The sequence below is a fragment of the Bos taurus genome, chromosome 16 (genome assembly GCF_002263795.3).
Source record: "Bos taurus isolate L1 Dominette 01449 registration number 42190680 breed Hereford chromosome 16, ARS-UCD2.0, whole genome shotgun sequence".
Classification (NCBI taxonomy): domain Eukaryota; kingdom Metazoa; phylum Chordata; class Mammalia; order Artiodactyla; family Bovidae; genus Bos; species Bos taurus.
Genome location: NC_037343.1, coordinates 27,398,854 through 27,421,280, shown reverse-complemented (window position 1 = coordinate 27,421,280; position 22,427 = coordinate 27,398,854). Strand labels below are relative to the sequence as shown.

The following is a 22,427-nucleotide window of genomic DNA, read 5'->3' as shown; positions in this document are numbered from 1 at the left end:
CTTTTAAGTATATAGTTTACTTCTTTTTCAACTAAGGTCTAGTCTGCTGAACCTGGCCTGGGTCTTTTACTATATGTGGAGAAATGAAAGTCTGTTTTGACCTCCCAGGCATTTTGTACACTAGAGGAAATGTTTTTATTTCATTGTCTGTCTTTGAATAAGATAGTCTTATTAATTAAAATCAAACAGTTTTACAGTTAATCTTACTGGCACTTTTCATTGGAAAGTAGTGATACAAGTGTCCCCCCTCCCCAAAGATTTAGTCATTAAAAAACAAATCTTCCTTATGTTTATTACCTGTAATCAGAGTTCTGATTTGAGGCTTTTCAAGAATCAGGACATACTGGCATAGCTCCACATTTGTCACTCTCATCCTGTAACCTTACTTTTTAAAATTGAAATTTTATTTACCTTTGTAGTGCACAAATACAGTTCTGTGCATGTGCGTGTTAACTTGCTTCAGTCGTATCCGACTCTGTACAACCCCATGGACTGTAGCCCACCAGGCTCCTCTGTCCATGGGGATTCTGCAGGCAAGAATAGTGGAGTGGGTTGCCATGCCCTCCTCCAGGGAATCTTCCCGACCCAGGGATTGAACCCATGTCTCTTATGTCTCCTGCATTGGCAGATAGGTTCTTTACCACTAGCGCCGTTTGGGAAGTCCTACAGTTCTGTAAGTTTTGGCACGCTTAACTGGTACTTCAGTCAATATAGAGAACATTTTCATCACTTCAGAAAGTTCCTGTGTTCTTTGTAGTTGTCAGTCCCTTTACAAATGCTGTACCAGGTAACCCCTAATCTGACTTCTGTCATCATGCTCTAATTTCACCTGTTTAGGAACTTTATGTAAATAGAATCATATCGATATACTCATTTGTCTGGCTTCTTTTGCTCAATGTAATGTTGCAGAGACTCATCCACATTGCTATTTTTCACTAGTTTGATCCATTCTCTTGCTGAGTAGTTTTCCATTAAATGAATATACTGCAGTTTGTGTATCCTTTCCCCTGCTGGTGAGCACTTGGGTTTTCTCCAGTTTTTGGCTTCCTCAGATAATAGTGTGTCAGAGAGAGAGAACGAGAACATGTGTTTTTATTTCTCTTGAGTAAATAACTAGGAGAGGAATTGCTGGAACTGCGGCAAGTGTATGTTTAACTTTATAGGAAACCGCCAACCTTCTTTCCAAGTGACTGTAATACCGTTTTGCATTTTGTGAGCTTTCCAGTTGGCCCACACTCTTACCAACACTTGAGTATTTTCAGTCTTTTAATTTTAGCCATTCTACTGGATGTGAAATAGTATCCTGTTGTGGTCTAAATTTGTTTTCCTAATGACTAAAATGTTGAGCATTTTTTCATATGCTTATTGATCATTGGGATATCTTATTTTGTATCCTCACCTTTTGCTCTTAAAACATTGAGTTGTTTTCTTATTATTAAGTTATGCAAATTCTTAGTTTATCTTGGCTTGAAGGCTTTTATGAGATACACATTTTTTTCTGAAATATCTGTAGGATTTATTTTGGAGTATAGTTAAAATGTGTTTCAAGATTTATACAACAAAGTGAATCAGTTATATATATATATCTCCACTCTTTTTTTTTTTTAGATTTTTTTTCCCTCATATAAGTCATTACAGAACATTGAGTAGAGTTCTCTGTGCTGTGCAGTAGGTCCTTATTAGTGATCTATTTTGTATATAGTAGCATGTGTTATGTCAGTCCCAATCTCCAAATTTATCCATCCCTCCCTCTTCCCCCCTTGGTAACCATAAGTTTGTTTTCTATATCTGTGACTCTGTTTCTGTTTTATAAATAGAAGTTCATTCGTACCTTTTTTTTTCTTTTAGATTCCACATATAAGCAGTATCATATTTGTCCTTCTTTTTCTAACCTACTTTACCTTCTATAATAATCTCTAGGTTCATCCATGTTGCTGCAAATGACATTATTTTGTTCTTTTTTATGGCTGAGTAATACAGATGTGCATATTGAGGATATTTTGTCCTAATTTGGTTTTTTGTTTTGTTTTTTCAATTTTCTAAAGGCATCTTTTGAAGAACAGGAGTTTTTAATTTGTATGAAATCCATTTTTTTAAAATGATTTGTGTTTTTCTGTCATAAGAAATCTTGATTATCCTAAGTTTATGAAAATTTTCTCCTTTGCTTTTCTCTAGTAGTTTTATAGTTTTATCTTTTACATTTAAAACTATGATCCATTACAAACTAATTTTTTTTAATTTAAAGTTAGATAGAAAAGTCATGATTATTTTTTTCCATGCATCTATCTAGTTACTGTGGTCTTGTTGGTTGAAAATACTTTCCTTTCATTGAATTATCGTGCACTCTTTTTGAAAACCAATTGATCATATATGCATGAATTTATTTATTCACTCTTTTTTCTGTTCCACTGATCTTTATATCCATTTTATGCCATGTATATGTTTCGCCACTCTGTTGATTGTTTTACATCAATTTTTAATTTTTATTTATTTTCTGGCCACAGAATGTGGGATCTTAGCTCCCCAACCAGGGATCAAACCTGTGCTCCCTACAGTGGAAATTTAGGTTCTTAATCACTTTTGGGGAAGTCCCCTTAAATATTACAGATTAGATATGTTAATCTTGAAGACAGCTAGTGTAAGTCATTCAGATTTGTTCTTTTTTCCCCCCAAAATTGTTTTATCTATCTTAGTCTCTTTGCTTTCCCATATAAAATTTGCAGTCAGTGTATCAATTTCTGCAAAACAAACTTTCTGGGATTTTGAATGGATTTGCATTGAATCTGTAGATCAGTTGGGAGAGTATTAAAAATACTGAGTTTTTCAATCAGTGAACCTAGTATATCTGTTCATTAATTTAGGTCATTTTATTTCTTTTATATAAATTTATTCATTTTTTAAAAATTCACTTATTAGAGCCATTTGATCTCTCCCAGTAACGTTGTGCATTTTCAGGATGCAGATTTTTCAGGATGTACATTTTTCATCAAGTTGATTAATTTATGGTTTTTTATTTTTATAATGTTTTTTAAAATATTGTTCTCCAATTGCTACTAGTATATGGAGCTTCATTTGGTCTTTATGTATTGGCCTGGGATTGCTCCTAGTATATGGAGGTTCATTTGGTCTTTATGTATTGGCCTGGGATTGCTCCTAGTATATGGAGGTTCATTTGCTCTTTATGTATTGGCCTGGGATTGCTCCTGGTATATGGAGGTTCACTTGGTCTTTATGTATTGGCCTGGGATTGCTACTAGTATATGGAGGTTCATTTGCTCTTTGTGTATTGGCCTGGGATTGCTCCTAGTATATGGAGGTTCATTTGCTCTTTATGTATTGGCCTGGGATTGCTCCTAGTATATGGAGGTTCATTGCTCTTTATGTATTGGCCTGGGATTGCTCCTAGTATATGGAGGTTCATTTGGTCTTTATGTATTGGCCTGGGATTGCTCCTAGTATATGGAGGTTCATTTGGTCTTTATGTATTGGCCTGGGATTGCTCCTAGTATATGGAGGTTCACTTGGTCTTTATGTATTGGCCTGGGATTGCTCCTAGTATATGGAGGTTCATTTGGTCTTTATGTATTGGCCTGGGATTGCTCCTAGTATATGGAGGTTCATTTGCTCTTTATGTATTGGCCTGGGATTGCTCCTAGTATATGGAGGTTCATTTGGTCTTTATGTATTGGCCTGGGATTGCTCCTAGTATATGGAGGTTCATTTGGTCTTTATGTATTGGCCTGGGATTGCTCCTAGTATATGGAGGTTCATTTGGTCTTTATGTATTGGCCTGGGATTGCTCCTAGTATATGGAGGTTCACTTGGTCTTTATGTATTGAATGGGATTGCTCCTAGTATATGGAGTTTCACTTGGTCTTTATGTATTGGCCTGGGATTGCTCCTAGTATATGGAGGTTCACTTGGTCTTTATGTATTGAATGGGATTGCTCCTAGTATATGGAGGTTCATTTGGTCTTTATGTATTGGCCTGGGATTGCTCCTAGTATATGGAGGTTCATTTGGTCTTTATGTATTGGCCTGGGATTGCTCCTAGTATATGGAGGTTCATTTGCTCTTTATGTATTGGCCTGGGATTGCTCCTAGTATATGGAGGTTCACTTGGTCTTTATGTATTGAATGGGATTGCTCCTAGTATATGGAGGTTCATTTGGTCTTTATGTATTGGCCTGGGATTGCTCCTAGTATATGGAGGTTCATTTGGTCTTTATGTATTGGCCTGGGATTGCTCCTAGTATATGGAGGTTCATTTGGTCTTTATGTATTGGCCTGGGATTGCTCCTAGTATATGGAGGTTCACTTGGTCTTTATGTATTGAATGGGGTTGCTCCTAGTATATGGAGGTTCATTTGCTCTTTATGTATTGGCCTGGGATTGCTCCTAGTATATGGAGGTTCATTTGGTCTTATGTATTGGCCTGGGATTGCTCCTAGTATATGGAGGTTCACTTGGTCTTTATGTATTGAATGGGGTTGCTCCTAGTATATGGAGGTTCATTTGCTCTTTATGTATTGGCCTGGGATTGCTCCTAGTATATGGAGGTTCACTTGGTCTTTATGTATTGGCCTGGGATTGCTCCTGGTATATGGAGGTTCACTTGGTCTTTATGTATTGAATGGGATTGCTCCTAGTATATGGAGGTTCACTTGGTCTTTATGTATTGGCCTGGGATTGCTCCTGGTATATGGAGGTTCACTTGGTCTTTATGTATTGGCCTGGGATTGCTCCTGGTATATGGAGGTTCACTTGGTCTTTATGTATTGGCCTGGGATTGCTCCTAGTATATGGAGGTTCATTTGCTCTTTATGTATTGGCCTGGGATTGCTCCTAGTATATGGAGGTTCACTTGGTCTTTATGTATTGGCCTGGGATTGCTCCTAGTATATGGAGGTTCATTTGGTCTTTATGTATTGGCCTGGGATTGCTCCTAGTATATGGAGGTTCATTTGCTCTTTATGTATTGGCCTGGGATTGCTCCTGGTATATGGAGGTTCACTTGGTCTTTATGTATTGGCCTGGGATTGCTCCTGGTATATGGAGGTTCACTTGGTCTTTATGTATTGAATGGGATTGCTCCTAGTATATGGAGGTTCACTTGGTCTTTATGTATTGGCCTGGGATTGCTCCTAGTATATGGAGGTTCATTTGGTCTTTATGTATTGGCCTGGGATTGCTCCTAGTATATGGAGGTTCATTTGCTCTTTATGTATTGGCCTGGGATTGCTCCTGGTATATGGAGGTTCACTTGGTCTTTATGTATTGAATGGGATTGCTCCTAGTATATGGAGGTTCACTTGGTCTTTATGTATTGGCCTGGGATTGCTCCTAGTATATGGAGGTTCATTTGCTCTTTATGTATTGGCCTGGGATTGCTCCTGGTATATGGAGGTTCACTTGGTCTTTATGTATTGGCCTGGGATTGCTCCTAGTATATGGAGGTTCATTTGGTCTTTATGTATTGGCCTGGGATTGCTCCTAGTATATGGAGGTTCATTTGGTCTTTATGTATTGGCCTGGGATTGCTCCTAGTATATGGAGGTTCATTTGGTCTTTATGTATTGGCCTGGGATTGCTCCTAGTATATGGAGGTTCATTTGGTCTTTATGTATTGGCCTGGGATTGCTCCTAGTATATGGAGGTTCACTTGGTCTTTATGTATTGAATGGGTTTGCTCCTAGTATATGGAGGTTCACTTGGTCTTTATGTATTGGCCTGGGATTGCTCCTAGTATATGGAGGTTCATTTGGTCTTATGTATTGGCCTGGGATTGCTCCTAGTATATGGAGGTTCACTTGGTCTTTATGTATTGGCCTGGGATTGCTCCTAGTATATGGAGGTTCATTTGGTCTTTATGTATTGGCCTGGGATTGCTCCTAGTATATGGAGGTTCATTTGCTCTTTATGTATTGGCCTGGGATTGCTCCTGGTATATGGAGGTTCACTTGGTCTTTATGTATTGAATGGGATTGCTCCTAGTATATGGAGGTTCACTTGGTCTTTATGTATTGGCCTGGGATTGCTCCTGGTATATGGAGGTTCACTTGGTCTTTATGTATTGAATGGGATTGCTCCTAGTATATGGAGGTTCACTTGGTCTTTATGTATTGGCCTGGGATTGCTCCTAGTATATGGAGGTTCATTTGGTCTTTATGTATTGGCCTGGGATTGCTCCTAGTATATGGAGGTTCATTTGGTCTTTATGTATTGGCCTGGGATTGCTCCTAGTATATGGAGGTTCATTTGGTCTTTATGTATTGGCCTGGGATTGCTCCTAGTATATGGAGGTTCACTTGGTCTTTATGTATTGAATGGGGTTGCTCCTAGTATATGGAGGTTCATTTGCTCTTTATGTATTGGCCTGGGATTGCTCCTAGTATATGGAGGTTCACTTGGTCTTTATGTATTGGCCTGGGATTGCTCCTGGTATATGGAGGTTCACTTGGTCTTTATGTATTGGCCTGGGATAGCTCTTCGTTTGTCACTCTTTTACCTTCTTTACCTCTAAAAAATTACTTCAGTTTTCTAGACTAAAAAAATGAAACCATCTTGTTTGTATATGCCTGATCTAATTTTGAAAAGCTTCCATGTTTAATGTTTTTACATTTAAGAGTTACATTTATATTTTGCAGTTACAATTAAGTAATTGTGTTAGAGTTGGCTATAAAAATGTCATGCAGGGTTTGAAAATTGCTTGCTTGACCTATCCTTAAATTGGGCCACATTTTCATCCTTGCATTTGTGATAATTAAGGAGTAAATCTTTATTTTGTTACCTGTTGTGAAACTCTGCTGGTAGATTTGAAACCAGTGGAAATTACGTTTCGTGGGGGGCGGGCACTCAGTCTCTGCTTTCTGATTCTCATCCTTCACAGTCCACAGCTGTGCCAGAGAACATCTTCCTTCCTTAAATTGTTCTTAGTTGAAGCATAGTTGATTTACAATGTTGTGTTAGTTTCTGGTGTACAGCAAAGTTGAATCAGATATATATTTATGTATATTATATATGTGTGTGTATATATATACTTTTCATATTTTCATTATTATTTTAAGATATTAAATATAGTTCCCTGTTGCTATTCAGTAGGGTCTTCTTTATCTAGTTTGCTCATTTATTCTGGCCGAGCTATGACGCTTACAGGATCTTAGTTCCCCAACCAGGAATTGAACCCCAGGCCCCTGGCAGTGAAAGCATGGAGCCCTATCTATTGGACCTCTGTGGAATTTGCTATCTCTTTTATATATAGTAGTTTGTATCTGCTAATCATGAACTCCTAATTTGTCTCTTCCCCAGCCCCTTTCCCCTTTGGTAGCCATAAGTTTGTTTTCTTTGTCTGTGAGTCTGTTTTGTAAATAAATTAATTTGTGTCCTGTTTAGATTCTACGTATAAGTAATTTCATGTGGTATTTTTCTCTTTGTCCGACTTAATTCACTTAGTATGATAATCTCAGTCTGTGCATGTTGCTGCAAATGGACGTTATCTCATTCTTCCAGAAGGGTGCCCAGGAGTGGGATTGCTGGATCGTATGACCACTCTATTTTTGGGAAGCCTTCTTCTGATTTAGGAGAATTCAGTTGAAATTAGAGGAGTTGGATAGTCAAACAGAATCCATTTGAAAAATCAAACCAAAAGACAGGTGTGGCGTTTGTTGATACAATTCTGAACGTAGGATTGAGTGGCTCATTTGTAACCCACCTCTTTCTACTTTTAATATTAGGGTTCCTTTAGTTGTAAATGACAGAAACCCAACTCTCTAAGTGGGAGTAAAGAGGAATCCATTCCACATATAAGGAAGTTGAGAGTACTGCTGGCTTCAGGCATGCTGGATCCAAAAACTTCATTGCTTTGTTTCTTGGAGGAAAAGGCTGCCTGCAGGCCCAGACATACAGGCTACTTGTTTATTAACCCCCATAGCAAGAGAATTTCCTGATAGCTCCAACAGGAGAGTTTCAGGGAACCTGTGATTGGTCCAGCTCAGGTTAGAGCCCATGGCAAAACTAATCACTATGATTAGCTCAAAAGTTAGATACTCTGGCCAGGTGGAATGTAAGCGGTAACATAGTTTTCTAAAGATCATGACTTCAGGCCCTAGGATAAAAAGCTATAGATAAGGCGAACTTAAGTCTTTTCACACTAAAAGAAAATCTACTAGGCTTGTTAAACACAAAAGGAACATTTAATTACATTTTACATTTTAACCTTTCAGACATACTTACAGAGATAGCAGTTGCTTTGAAGTGAGTTAACATTAAATAAATGATTGGTAGATGTCGAAAAAGGAAAAAGAAAAATGAAAGAACGGTGTGCACATTCTGTGCCAAGGTCCACAGAGCTGGTCCGTATAGTTCAGAAATGTCCAGCCTGTTCTCAGGCTAGGTAAATCTGCCCTGCTAGCTGGTGCCTTCTCTTTCCTTGAGGCAGTCAGCTCCCTGGTGCCACATGGTTTTTAGTTTGAGGTTGGAAAACAACAGCGTGTGAAGTGGATTCGAAGTGTCCAGCAATTGGCAACATGATAGTAGGGTCTGGTTTAGAGGCCAGATGCAGAAACTTGTCATCTGACCCAATGAATCCTCATAACCAGCTGAGGGTGAGAGGGGAACACAGTTTGCAAACATTCCTTCTGAGACTCTGCCTGTATTCCTCATTCATTCCTACTTCATTGCTACCAAACTTTCAGGCTCCATCTGAAGATCCCTGCCCAGTCCTAGTTTCTCATGAGAGGCCACGTCCTATTGTGATCCTAAGAAGACTGAATAGATGGGCAATTCATTACGCCAGATACCCCAACTTAGACGATTGTACTCTTTTTGCCAGTTTCTTCTTAGTCATCTGTTACTTTCTTCCCTGAATGAAACCATTGTCCAATATGTGTCACTTCACAGACTTATAAAGCATAACTTACTTTGTTGGTTTGGTTTTTTTCAGTAATAACTGCTCACCAGAAACCTGAGCCTGGGTTAACATCAGTAAATGTTGAGACCTTGAAATTGTTTTCCCGTCTATGTATTATCTCAAATGTAGGCTTTTCCCTCTGCCTACAATGACATTGTTCAACTGTCAGGAAGGAAACCTCACTCAAACATAAATTAGGTATTTTTTTCCTTCCTCCTCTATTAAAACCATACCATAGAAACCCTCCTGTTTTATTAATTCATTGGTCTAGTGTTTTTCACACCCACTGGCTGGCGCACTTGATTCTCTTCTTCACACTCAGGATTATATGGTTCATCCATTTGCTTGATCAAGTCTGTCACATTGAGAGAGAAAAACTTCCCAAGTAGAGTTGCTCTTGCCTCTAGCTGTGTATTGAGTTGCCTAGGAGCCCATCCTTTAACCCATCCAGAAACATATATGTATCATGTACCTGCCATACACATGCCAGGCTTTGTGCTAGACTCACAAGGTATAAAATTGCATAAGACCTGAGTTAGGAACCATTTTGAGCAATTAAAGAGTTGTAAACACTACCATAGATGTGTACATAGAATACACCTGACCACTCAAATTCCTTCAGTGTTAGAAAATAGTTTGCAAGTAGCTTTTGCTTAGAAGGTATCAGCACAGTGTGACAATGGCAATGTGACTGATTTTATTACTCACATATCTGAACCAGTGGTTCCACACACTATAATTTTTTTTATCCTCTGAAGAACATCCACAGGAAGGCTACGTGTGTGTCCCGGTGATACTACTTGATTCCAGTATATTCTCTTTAATACTTTTGATGGTCATAAACCTTAAAACTTTGAAATATTTAATTTCTGAAAACTACCCTAGTGAATCATAAGCTGTCACTTCTCTTTTGGAGATAGGCATAGTATGAATTTTGAATAAATAATAAATAGATGACCAAGCTGATTATTACTTTGTGAGATCTTTTAAAAAATTAAGGCACAACAGTTAAGGTAGAGAGACAGCTTTCCTTGTTTGGCATCGTAACTGGCCCTTATGAAACTAATGATGGTTGTGGGGAGAGAAACTGGGTGACTGGAGGACAGAAGTTTGAAAATGAACCTTTCATCTTATTTGAATTTTTAACCATGTAAATGTATTACCTAATTTAAAAACTTAAATACTAAAAAAATAATAATTTAAAAGACCTTGAGGACCAAAGTAGTAGTGATAGTTATTTCTGAAAATTAAGGATTACTTTTTAATTTTTTCTGCTGATCTGTATTTTCTAATATTTCTACAATAAATGTTTTATAATTTAAAACATTATTAATAAAAAGGGAATCACTTTAATCTGGCTATAAACACAGCATGCTTAAAATGTTTGTTGTTGTTGTTCAGTCCTGTTTGACTCTTTGTGACCCCATAGACTGTAGCACGCCAGGCCTCCCTGACCCTCACCATCTTCCAAAGTTTGCCCAAGTTCATGTTCATTGCATTGGTGATGCTGTCTAGCCATCTCATCCTCTGACGCCCTCTACTCCTTCTGCCCTCAATCTTACCCAACATCAGGGACTTTTCCAGCGAGTTGTTTGGAATTCCAGCATCAGTCCTTCCAGTGAATATTCAGGGTTGATCTCCCTTAAGATTGAATGTCTTTACTACACCTTTATTATTTAGCAGTGAGTTGAAATACCAAGGCCCTCTTATCCTACTTCAGAGTTAATTCAGCATTTCACTAATACCTGTTTTACATTCACTGTTGACACTGTTTGAGAGCTACTTGCCAGGAGTTGGTCCAAGGGTTACAAAATGATGTTTTCATTGCCATGGGCCCAGGTTCAGTCCCCGGACAGGAAACTTAAGATCCGGCAAGTTGCATAATGCGACCAAAAAAAAAGAAGAGAGAGGTACTTGAAAAAAATCACAGAAATAAATATATAGAATTTTTTAAATTAATCTTTACATGGTCTTCTGTGCCTTAGTCTTTACATAGTCTTCCCTCTGTGCATGTCTGTGTCTTACTCCTCCTCTTATGAGGACACCAGATCATATTGGATAACTAAAGCCCACCCTAATGACTTCATGTTAACTTAAATCGCTTTAAGACCCTCATTTCCAAATCCAGTCACACTCTGAGGTACTGGAGGTGAGGACTTCAACATCTGAATTTTGGGGAACACAGTTCAGCTCATTTCAGTGTCTAGCTCCATATTCTGTCCTCTCCTCTCCTCTCAGGATCGAGCAATGTATGAGGCTCTCCAGTGGTCCCTCAGCCGGTGACTTCTCCAGCAGCGAGCCTTCCGAGAGTCCAGTGCCTCGAGATGCCAGAGATGCCCACGTGCTCTGAGCTGCCCACTTTCAACTTGACACATGTGGTCTCACATAAGCGTTTTATCCTCAAATTAATGAGGCCAAGTCAAAGCTGAAGATTCTTCCCATCTGGACAACCTCATATGGAAACACCCTACCTCCTATTTAAGGGGAAAAAAAAAATTAATTGTCAAAGTAAAGTAACAGATAACCTTTTTAAAATAAAAATGTTTATTTTGAAACAACCTCGACTGTACTACAGAAAAGTTGTAATTACAGTAAAAAGAACTTCCCCCCCAAAACCATCTGGGGGTGCTTCCCAACCTGATGCCTGATTACCCGTAAATACTTTACATTTCCTGCACAGCAGGATAGTCCCCTACATAACCAGCCATCCACATCAGATCAGCCATGTCAGCTGTGATACTTCCCTGCCAAATCCTCAGGCTGCATTCAGGTTTCTCCAGTTGTCCCAATAAAGTCCTTTATAACAAAGGAATCTAGTTTGGAATTAGCTGTTGCAACTCCTTGCTTTTCTTTTGGGGGCGGGGGGTGTGCTGGGTCTTCGTTGCTGCACGCAGGCTTTCTCCAGCTGTGGCAAGTAGGGGCTACTCTTCCCTGTTGTGTGGGCTTCTCATGGCAGCCGCTTCTCTTGTTGCAGAGCACAGGCTCTAGTTGCCCTGCCGCGTGTGGAATCTTCCCCGAACCAGGGATCAAACCTGTGTCTCCCACATTGGCAGGCAGATTCTTAACCACTGAACCACCAGAGAAATCCTGCTATTTTCCTTAAAAGTCCAGAACAGCTTCTGTCTTAACTTTTGATACTTTTGAAGGTTATTGGCCAGTTACTTTGTAAAATGCCTTCAATGTGAGTTTGTCTGATGTTTCCCCATAATTAAATGCAGCTTGTACATCTTTGGCAGGAATAAATATCATGAAGTGATGGTCTTCCCACTGCATCCTGTCAGGTAGGTGCAGTCTTGGTTTGTTCCATTACTAGTGATGTTCACTTTGATCATTTAAGAGGGTTCTGCCAAGCTTCTTACACTATAAAGTTCCTCTCATCACACTGAGGTATTGCTATTGTTTTAGTGTGTTCTCTTTTATGTTGTTGGAATCGTCCCAGATTCAGTCAGTCAGGAGTCCCTTCACATTTGCCTCTGTGCACTCTTGACAAGTCTCTAGCTGATAATTTCAGAAGGGTTTGTGTCCTCTTGTATCTCATTGCTGATTTACAGCGCTGCTCACAGTGTCTTCTGAGACTGTGTAGATGGCTTTGGTTACCCACTTTCTCCCCTTCCAAATTTTCTATTCCACCTGACTCTACAAAAGTGTTTATACTACTTTTAAAAATGTGATTGATAAAATGAAGAAAATAGTAATAGATCAAAGCAAGTCAGGTAAGTAAGGCACAGTCCTTTTTTTTCGAGTTCACGACCGAATATAGGCTCCTAACCAGAGTATCACAATACCCAAGGGAGGGGCATGAAAAGGAGGGTGCTGTAGGACCCCAGAGGAAGAACACCAAAAGAAAAAGCAAATCAGGGTCGTGTCTTCAGCATAGATGATTAAGAATGAAAGCTAAAAAGTGTAGGCCACAAGGTCTTAAAGAGTTATGTAGTTTGAGTATTAGATTTGATTGGGCTTGGTACCAGCCAAATCAAGAGAGAAACGCAGTCTGGTATGTCGTATATATAATATAAGAGATAGTGAAGATTGTCTTGACAATTGAATTTTCTTGACAATTTCTAGATAAGTACCAAACTTTCTGGTTGTTTAGCTTATCCTAAATGCCAAGTGTTGACTGCATCACAGGTTAGGCTGCGTTTGTCTGTCAGCTTTGCAAATCAGCTGTGATGTACGTTGGACAGCAGGGAGTTATTGGGCAGGAGGTTAACCAACTAATGTCACAGAGAATATTGCCCACACTCTCCATAAGGAAGGAAAGATAACATGTTCTAAGCACCATCTGTGTGCTGGACAGTGTTGTATTGTTTTAATTCTCCCAACTCTTACTCCCCATACAATAGGGATCGAATAGCATCTTCATTTTACTAAAAAGAAGAGCTTCTTCACAGTCACCTGCTGTATATACATGCTTGTATATGGAACAGCTGAATTCTGGTCCACAGCTGTCCATCCGGCTTTTCTTTCTCTTGAGAAAAAGTTCCAGCCCTGTGTTAGGAAACATCTGGAGTTGTATCCTCTGTTCTAGCATTGTGAAAGATTCAGCAACCTCATTAAATGCTTTGTGCTGCGCACTGATAACATACTGGTAAACTCGGAACTTACTGCCTAATTTGATATGTGTAGCGGAAATAGCCAATTGTCCCATAATATACATTCTTCCCTTCTTCCTTTTAGTAGGAAGAGTTCTTGCTGCCAGGAGAGTGACTGTGTTCTGTCTAGTGTAATATTAACACTGGTGATGACCTCAGTTCTGGTCACACCCTTAAAAAGAAGACACTTGAACTGCAAACCTATCATTAAATGGGGGCAATCTGCCTTGAACTCAATGCATCTTAGCCCATAAGCAGACTCTGGAAAATGTCCTCAGAAACCACACCTGGTTTAAAAAAGAAAACACTGTTTGCCCATTTAATTCTAGTTCTCCCTTCCCTAGGCTGGAATGATGAAGTGAAGACTGGCTTTGACCATATAAATAGTGACATTCTAGAAGGTGACAGAACCATAAGACATAAGAAACTTAAGGTCCCTAAGCACTTGTTGGGCAGTTTTCTCACCACTCAAGGCTCATTTAGCCTGAACTTTTATGTATGACCTTTATCTTGCTTAAGCCAGTTAAATTTTTGTCTCTTAGAGCAGCCAGTCTAATATCCTAGTTAATGGCGTGTTGAGACAAGGAGGAAGTTGCAAAACCGCGCGCAAATGGCTGTGAAGGGATGAGAGTAGATGCTGTTAGGAGGAGCCCAGAGGAAAGGCAGCTGGTTCATCACGGGGTCAGGGAGAGTTCTCCAAAGAAAATGATGCCTCACCTCAGCTGAGTCCTGAAGGCTGGAGAGGGAAACGCAGGAAGAGAATAAATGATCTGACAGATGGTAGAGACCTCAAGATGTGAGAGGGACTGATGTCTGGGAAACTAATTCTCCTGTTCATCCATCAAAGTTGTGTTTACAAGACGGTCTTACTTCCAAAAGCTGAAATAGTGAGAAAGCAAATTAGTTATGTGTTAGGCACAATCTTCAGTCATTGTTTATCTCTCACTGTTGAACTCAGAACTGAATGGATTTGGATATATTTTTGCACCACTCAGTTCCAAAGCCTAGGGGCCAGGTACATTTGGGATAAAACGGAATCCCACATCATTCAGATGCTATCCTTAACTCCATTGCTTTAGTTCCATGAGACCTATGCTTGTGCTGGCATCAGCATTTTTAATTTTCAACTTATTTTTTATAAAACAAGGACAACAAATTCAATTAAATATGCAGGTGTTATAGTTGACTGACTGACTTTGGGTCTCCTGCTAAGTTTCATGAGGGGAGGGATCCTGTCAGGCTTGTCTCCTTAGCATCCAGCCCAGTGCCTGGATCACAGGAAGCATTTAATAATAAATATTAAATGTTCTTAGGCAACAGGACTGCCAAAATTAGACACTGTGCCCAGCGTCTCCCTCTGTGGGAGAACTGTAAGTGTTGATTCATTGGGTAATAGAAACCTCACTGTGTCATATGAAAAAAGATAAAGGAACAAGTGAATAACCTATAACCAACAGTTTCACTCTAACACATATATCCAAAATAGAAATGCATACACAAAGGCAGCAAAATTCATAATTGACCAGAAATGGAAACCAAAGTATCCATCAATAGTAGAGCGGGTAAACATGGTATCTTCATGCACTAGAATACTACACAGTGATGATGAACTATACGCAACACACGGATGATTCTCACAGATACTGAGTGGAAGAAGCCTGTCCTGAAATCATCTTGGGCAATTCTACGTATTAATATATAAAATTCAAAAAGGCAGCTGGTCAATGCCATTAGAAGTCAGATCAGATCAGATCAGTTGCTCAGGCGTGTCCGACTCTCTGCGACCCCATGAATCGCAGCACACCAGGCCTCCTTGTCCATCACCAACTCCCAGAGTTCACTGAGACTCACGTCCATCGAGTCAGTGATGCCATCCAGCCATCTCATCCTCTGTCGTCCCCTTCTCCTCCTGCCCCCAGTCCCTCCCAGCATCAGTATTTTCCAGTGAGTCAACTCTTCACATGAGGTGGCCAAAGTACTGGAGTTTCAGCTTTAGCATCATTCCTTCCAAAGAAATCCCAGGGCTGATCTGCTTCAGAATGGACTGGTTGGATCTCCTTGCAGTCCAAGGGACTCTCAAGAGTCTTCTCCAACACCACAGTTCAAAAGCATCAATTCTTCGGCGCTCAGCCTTCTTCACAATCCACCTCTCGCATCCATACATGACCACAGGAAAAACCATAGCCTTGACTAGACAAATCTTTGTTGGCAAAGTAATGTCTCTGCTTTTCAATATGCTGTCTAGTTTGGTCATAACTTTCCTTCCAAGGAGTAAGTGTCTTTTAATTTCATGGCTGCAGTCACCATCTGCAGTGATTTTGGAGCCCAGAAAAATAAAGCCTGACACTGTTTCCACTGTTTCCCCATCTATTTGCCGTGAAGTGATGGGACCGGATGCCATGATCTTCGTTTTCTGAATGTTGAGCTTTAAGCCAACTTTTTCACTCTCCACTTTCACTTTCATCAAGAGGCTTTTGAGTTCCTCTTCACTTTCTGCCATAAGGGTGGTGTCATCTGCATATCTGAGGTTATTGATATTTCTCCCGGCAATCTTGATTCCAGCTTGTGTTTCTTCCAGTCCAGCGTTTCTCATGATGTACTCTGAATATAAGTTAGAAGTCAGGCTTACGGTTAATATTAGAGGGCAGTGCCTGGAAGAAGCACCAAGTGGCGTGGCCTCTAGGTTGCTGGCCATACCCTCCTGGATCTGATAACAGTTTCCTGCGTGTGTTAGTGATGACTCATTGCTCCATATGCTTATCATAGCTCTTTTCTGTAAGTATGTTCACATCAGTTAAAAAGGTTTTTTTTTTTAAACTTATGAAGATTTATCTATAATTTATGATTTCATATGATTTTATTTATAATAAACATTTCAAAAATTTAAAAGGATAGGAGTAGCAGTATTAAAAATGTAGGTCATTTAAAGGTAAAGAACCACACAGAGCCCAGTATACTTGAAGAAAAGCCAGCCACATGTTTCTTTTCCCCCTAAAACACCAGGCATGTTGCTCATACTGTCCTTTCAGCTGGTTAGAGTTAAGAAAGGTTAAAGAGGTGAGTGGGGTGGAATTTGGTTGTTTAAATTACCCCAGTTCTAATGTCTCTCTCTCCACTTGGGAGAATGTGAGCTTCAAGGATGTCTGTAGCCATCAAGGTTGTCTGGAATGTTTCTTTAGAGGGCATGTTGGCCATGCAGTCTGGTCCCACTTCCAGGCAAGCTTTGCCCCTAAGAGGAGAGCAGGAGGAACTTGGCAAAGTTTGTTCCAAAGACCTCTTTCCTAGGTGTGCAGGTGAACAGTCCACATTACATCATAGACAAGGATGTTCTATTTTCCAAGACTGCAGTAAGCCTCAAGATGGAGAAACTCAACAGTTCCTTCCTCTGCTTTTGTGCCCTACCTCTGCACTGAAACACTTTCTCTGCCTCCCACAGTCCTCATCACCCAAGCCAGAAGGGTGAAAGTCATCTTGAGTACTACTTATCAGTGATCAGTCATTCATTATTTATTCTCACAGACACTGACCTAGTTCAAGCTGTAATCAGCCTTCATATGTTTACTTTGACCTAATTAATGTCCTATTCCAAACTCGTACTAAAACCAGGATTGCCGTCAGAAGATACTTATTCATTATGTCACTTTTCAGGCCTCCTGTGGCCTAAACTCATTGGTCTCGTTATGCATGGGCCTTTGCAGGCAGTACACCTCTGACACCCATCCAACCTCCTCTCCCCTGACTGGATTCATTGCCATTCCAGTAGAACACCGTATTGTTTCACATCTCGGCCTTGGCTCACGAGGTTCCCATTACCTGGCAAATCCACCTAAACACAGGACCCTCTTCCAGGCTTGAAACACTCCTATTGAGAAGTCTTGCCCAATCCCTCACTCTGCTTTTTGCTCACTGTTCTGACCTAGACTATATGCTTTAAGTACTAGATTCTCAGTGGCAGAGTCCTTAGTTTATTTTTGCATTACAGCACTTGACACATAATAAGAACAAAGTAGCTTTTTAACAACACAATTCAATCACTTGCTCAATGGCACAAAGCACTGTCAACAGTGGGGGGATTTGGTGCAGATTTTATGTTGTTTTCACCTGAGGAATCTACCAGACTGGAACTTCATGGCTCATGGCTCTCTGAAGAGAAATCAGCAAAGTTCTGGAGGTGTGGCCTCTGCTGCTGCTGCTGCTGCTAAGTCGCTTCAGTCGTGTCCGACTCTGTGCGACCCCATAGACGGCAGCCCATCAGGCTCCCCTGTCCCTGGGATTCTCCAGGCAAGAACACTGGAGTGGGTTGCCATTTCCTTCTCCAACGCATGAAAGTGAAAAGTGAAAGTGAAGTTGCTCAGTTCTGTCCGACTCTGCGACCCCATGGACTGCAGCCTACCAGGCTCCTCCGTCCATGGGAGTTTCCAGGCAAGAACACTGGAGTGGGTTGCATTTCCTTCTCCAGTGGCCTCCTCTAGCACTTACTTATTGCTTGTCAGAAGTCCTTTTAGCAATACTCCTCCATGGCTAAGGAACCCCTCTAGGTGTGCTAAAGAATTCAAAAGAAACTATTTCTAAGAGCTTGCTCTACATAAGTATTCTCTCTCTAAAGCAGAAAGCTTTAAAAAGAGATTATATATATTTATTACAACTGCTGTTTATTACAAATGCTAATTACCTTTACACAGACAGGAAAATCTGCTCTCCTACTCTGTGACTGAGTGAGCCTGATAAATGAACAATGGGTCTTCTTTACAGACTCCAGGAAGTTTTTGTAGCTTGAACTTTCTCAAAACTAATATTACAGAAAGCTAAATGAGTTTCACAGAAACTGAGGCTGTTAAAAGTGGAAATACCAGGTGGCAGAAGTAGCTTAATTCAGGGACCTGAGAATCGCTGTTTTGCAGTATATGTATAAGAAAGTCTGGGTTCTCTGGGTGGGTCAGTGGTAAAAAATCCACCTGCCAAGCAGGAGATGTGAGTTTGATCCCTAGCTTGGGAAGATCCCCTGGAGAAGGAGATGCAACCCACTCTGGTCATTTTGCCTGGGAAATGCTATGGATGGGTGAGCCTGGTGGGTTACAGTCCATGGGGTCACAAAAGAGTCAGACTTGGCAACTAAACAACAAGCAAATTAATTAATTCAACACTTTTGGAACATCTATTTCATATCTGCTTTTGCTTTTTTATTCATTTGCCTCCATTATTCTCAGCTCACTTAGAACTTGGATGTTGGAGCAACAGATTCTCTGACACTTTATTGTCAAACTCAGTTTGTAGTCCAACGTAGAGTCACTTATTAAAAATGAAATTATTTGTGCCACTTTAATTTTGTACCTTGCATGGCAGAGGTTTGGAGCATTTGTGCTTTGATAAACAAAATATCACGGGCTTTGTTGTTATTGCCAGCGGCATGGGATGAGGAAAGAAGAGGAAGATGGACTTACAGACTGTTTCTTTACTGACACATTAAAACTGAGACAAATAGTATCTTCATTTTATATTTGAGAAAACTGAGGCTCACAGAGGCTTCCCAGGCGACACTAGTGATAACCCTCCTGCCAATGCAGGAGACATAAGAGACATGGATTTGATCCCTGGGTTGGGAAGATCCCTGGAGAAGGGCACAGCAACTCACTCCAGTATTCTTGCCTGGAGAATCCCATGGACAGAGGAGCCTGGCGGGCTACGGTCCATAGGGTCACAAAAAATCAAACACAACTGCAGCAAATTAGCACGAGGCTCAGAGAGGTTGAACAACTTATCTTGGTTCTCAGCTAATAAATTATTATCTGGAAAAATCAAACTCGAGAGTGTCTTACCTTTAAAGTCTTTGCCCTTCTCCTACATCTTACTGGCTTTGGGGGGCAGAAAATGGACTTCTGTGTCATTAACTAGTGTGAGTTGTAGTAATAATATTCTTTATTAAATAGTGAATAACTTTTTTTTTCCTTTGAACTCAAGCAACTAATATCAGAAACTGTACACTCTTGCCACCCAGAAAACTCATAAGATTGTAGCAGACAAGCTTTGAAGTGACCATTTGTTGTTCAGTTGCTATGTCATGTCTGACTCTTTGTGACTCCATGAACTGCAGCATGCCATTCTTCCTTGTCCTCTGCAATCTCCCTGAGTGTGCTCATATTCATGTCCACTGCATCAGTGATGCCATCCAACCATCTCATCCTCTGTCACCCCCTTCTCCTCCTCTTGCCCTCAGTCTTTCCCAGCATCAGGGTCTTTTCTAGTGAGTCGGCTCTTCACATAAAGTGGCCAAAGCATTGGAGCTGCAGCTTCAGCCTCAGTCCTTCCAATGAATACTCAGGGTAGAATTCCTTTAGGATTGACTGGGTTGATCTCTGCAGTCCAAGTGACTTTCAAGCGTCTTCTCCACCATCACAGTTCAAAGGCATCAGTTCTTTGGTGCTCAACCATCCTTATGATCCAATTCTCACATCCATACATGACTACTGGAAAAACCATAGCTGTGACTATATGGACCTTTGTTGGCAAAGTAATGGCTCTGCTTTTTAATACGCTGTCTAGGTTGGTCATAGCTTTTCTTCCAAGGAGCAAACGTCTTTCAATTTCATGGCTCTAGTCACAATCTGCAGTGACTTTGAAACCCCAAAAAATGAAACCTGTCACTGTTCCACTTTTTCCCCATCTATTTGCCATGAAGTGATGGGACTGGATGCCATGATCTTAGTTTTCTGAATGTTGAGTTTTATGCCAGCTTTTTCACTTTTCTCTTTCACCTTCATCAAGAGGCTCTTTAGTTCCTTTTCACCTTCTGCCATTAAAGTGGCATCATCTGCATATTTGAGGTTGTTGATATTTCTCGCAGTAATCTTGATTCTAGCTTGTGATTCATGCAGCCCAGCATTGGCATTTTGCATGATGGACTCTGCATAGAAGTTAAATAAGCAGAGTGACAATATACAGCCTTGATGTACTGCTTTCCCAATTTGGAACCAGTCGGTTGTTCTATGTCTTGTTTTAACTGTTGCTTTTTGTCCTGCATACAGGTTTCTCAGGAGACAGGTAAGGTGATCTGGTATTCCCATCTTTTAAAGAATTTTCCATAGTTTGTTGTGATCCACAGAGTTAAAGGCTTTAGCATAGTCAGTGAAACAGAAGTAGATGTTTTTTGGAATTCCCTTGCTTTTTCTATGATCCAACAGATGTTGGCAATTTGATCTCTGGTTCCTCTGCCTTTTCTAAAACCAGCTTGGACATCTGGAACTTCTCAGTTCACATACTGCTGAAACCTAGCTTGAAGGATTTTGAGCATAATCTCGCTAGCATGTGAAATGAGTGCAGTCATACGGTAATTTGGACATTCTTTGGCATTGCCTTTCTTTGGGACTGGAATGAAAACACCTTTTCCAGTCCTTTGGCCACTGTTGAGTTTTCCAAATTTGCTGGCATATTGAGTGCAGCACTTTCACAGCATCATCTTGTGGAATTCCATCACCTCCACTAGCTTTGTTTGTAGTGATGCTTCCTAAGGCTCACTTGACTTCTCACTCCAGAATATTTGGTTCTAGGTGAGTGACCACACCATCATGGTTATCTGGGTCATTAAAGGACTTTTTTGTACAGTTCTGTGTATTCTTGCCACCTTTCTTAATCTCTTCTGCTTCTGTTAGGTCCTTGCTGTTTCTGTCCTTTATTGTGCCGATCTTTGCGTGAAATATACCCTTGGTATCTCTGATTTTCTTGAAGAGATCTCTAGTCTTTCCCAGTTTGTTGTTTTCCTCTGTTTCTTTGCATTGTTCAGTTAAGAGGATCTCTTCTTGCTATTCTCTGGAACTCTGCATTCAGATGGGTATATCTTTCCCTTCCTCCTTTGCCTCTCTTCTCTTCTTTTCTCAGCTATTTTTAGGGCCTCCTCAGGCAACCACTTTGCCTTCTTGCATTTCTTTTTCTTGGGGATGGTTTTAGTCACCACCTCCTGTACAATGGTACGAACCTCCATCCATAGTTCTTCAGATACTCTGTCTGTATAGTGACTGTATAGGGTCCTTTTTGGAGAAGGCAATGGCACCCCACTCCAGTACTCTGGCCTGGAAAACCCCATGGATGGAGGAGCCTGGTAGGCTGCAGTCCATGGGGTCGCTAGGAGTCAGACACGACTGAGCGACTTCACTTTCACTTTTCACTTTCATGCATTGGAGAGGGAAATGGCAACCCACTCCAGTGTTCTTGCTTGGAGAATCCTAGAGACAGGGGAGCCTGGTGGGCTGCTGTGTATGGGGTCGCACAGAGTCAAACACGACTGAAGTGACTTAGCAGCAGCAGCAGGGTCCTTTTCAGGAGTTAACTATTGGTCAAGCTCTAAACTGCAAAATGTAAGCACAAAGGTAAAAACGAGAGGAATGAGGATATAGCTGAGTGTGTGATTTCACTGTTCACCATGGAAATATTCAAATACATGTATAAAAAAATCATTAAGTTATACCAAATGAAATGGTCATTTTTATAAGTTAAAAGGATCAAATTTACCAATGCCACATGGTTCAACTAAATAGAATGATTCCCATGTGCCTCATCACCCAGCTTCACCAGTGATCACCTCATGCTTAATCTTTTCATCTGTTCTTTCCCTTGCTATCCCCACCCTGAATAATTGTGAAGGAAGTCTGAGACAGCCTATCATTTAATTCATATACATACATAAATGCCACGTGTTAGTTTTATATAATGCATACATACATTTATTTTTGGCTGTGCCACGTGCCATGCAGGATCTTAATTCCCCAATCAGAGCTGGAACCTGCGGACCAGGAGTTGATCCCACACTGCCTGCAGTGGAAGCTTTGTAGACTTAACCACTGGACCACCAGGGAGATACTGCCTGTGTGTATTTTAAATAGTGATTTTTAAATGGGTAGGCTGGAGGCAGAAAAGTCATTGGAAAAGTCCCTGAT

The 22,427-nt window shown here is 40.5% G+C and overlaps 1 protein-coding gene across 8 annotated transcripts in view; it reads left to right on the top strand.

Moving 5' to 3' along the window:
• The window catches only part of NVL (nuclear VCP like), a 180,067-nt gene that overhangs the window by 81,280 nt on the left and 76,360 nt on the right, over positions 1-22,427 (top strand). The window contains exon 23 of one of the 8 annotated variants that reach the window (XM_024976690.2): positions 11,147-11,467. The exons of the other annotated variants lie outside the window; for them this stretch is intronic. Within the exon in view, the coding sequence (XP_024832458.1) occupies positions 11,147-11,191 (45 nt within the window). The 3' untranslated portion in view covers positions 11,192-11,467. Of the gene's footprint in view, positions 1-11,146; positions 11,468-22,427 lie in introns of those variants that run through there. 8 annotated transcript variants of the gene reach the window in all.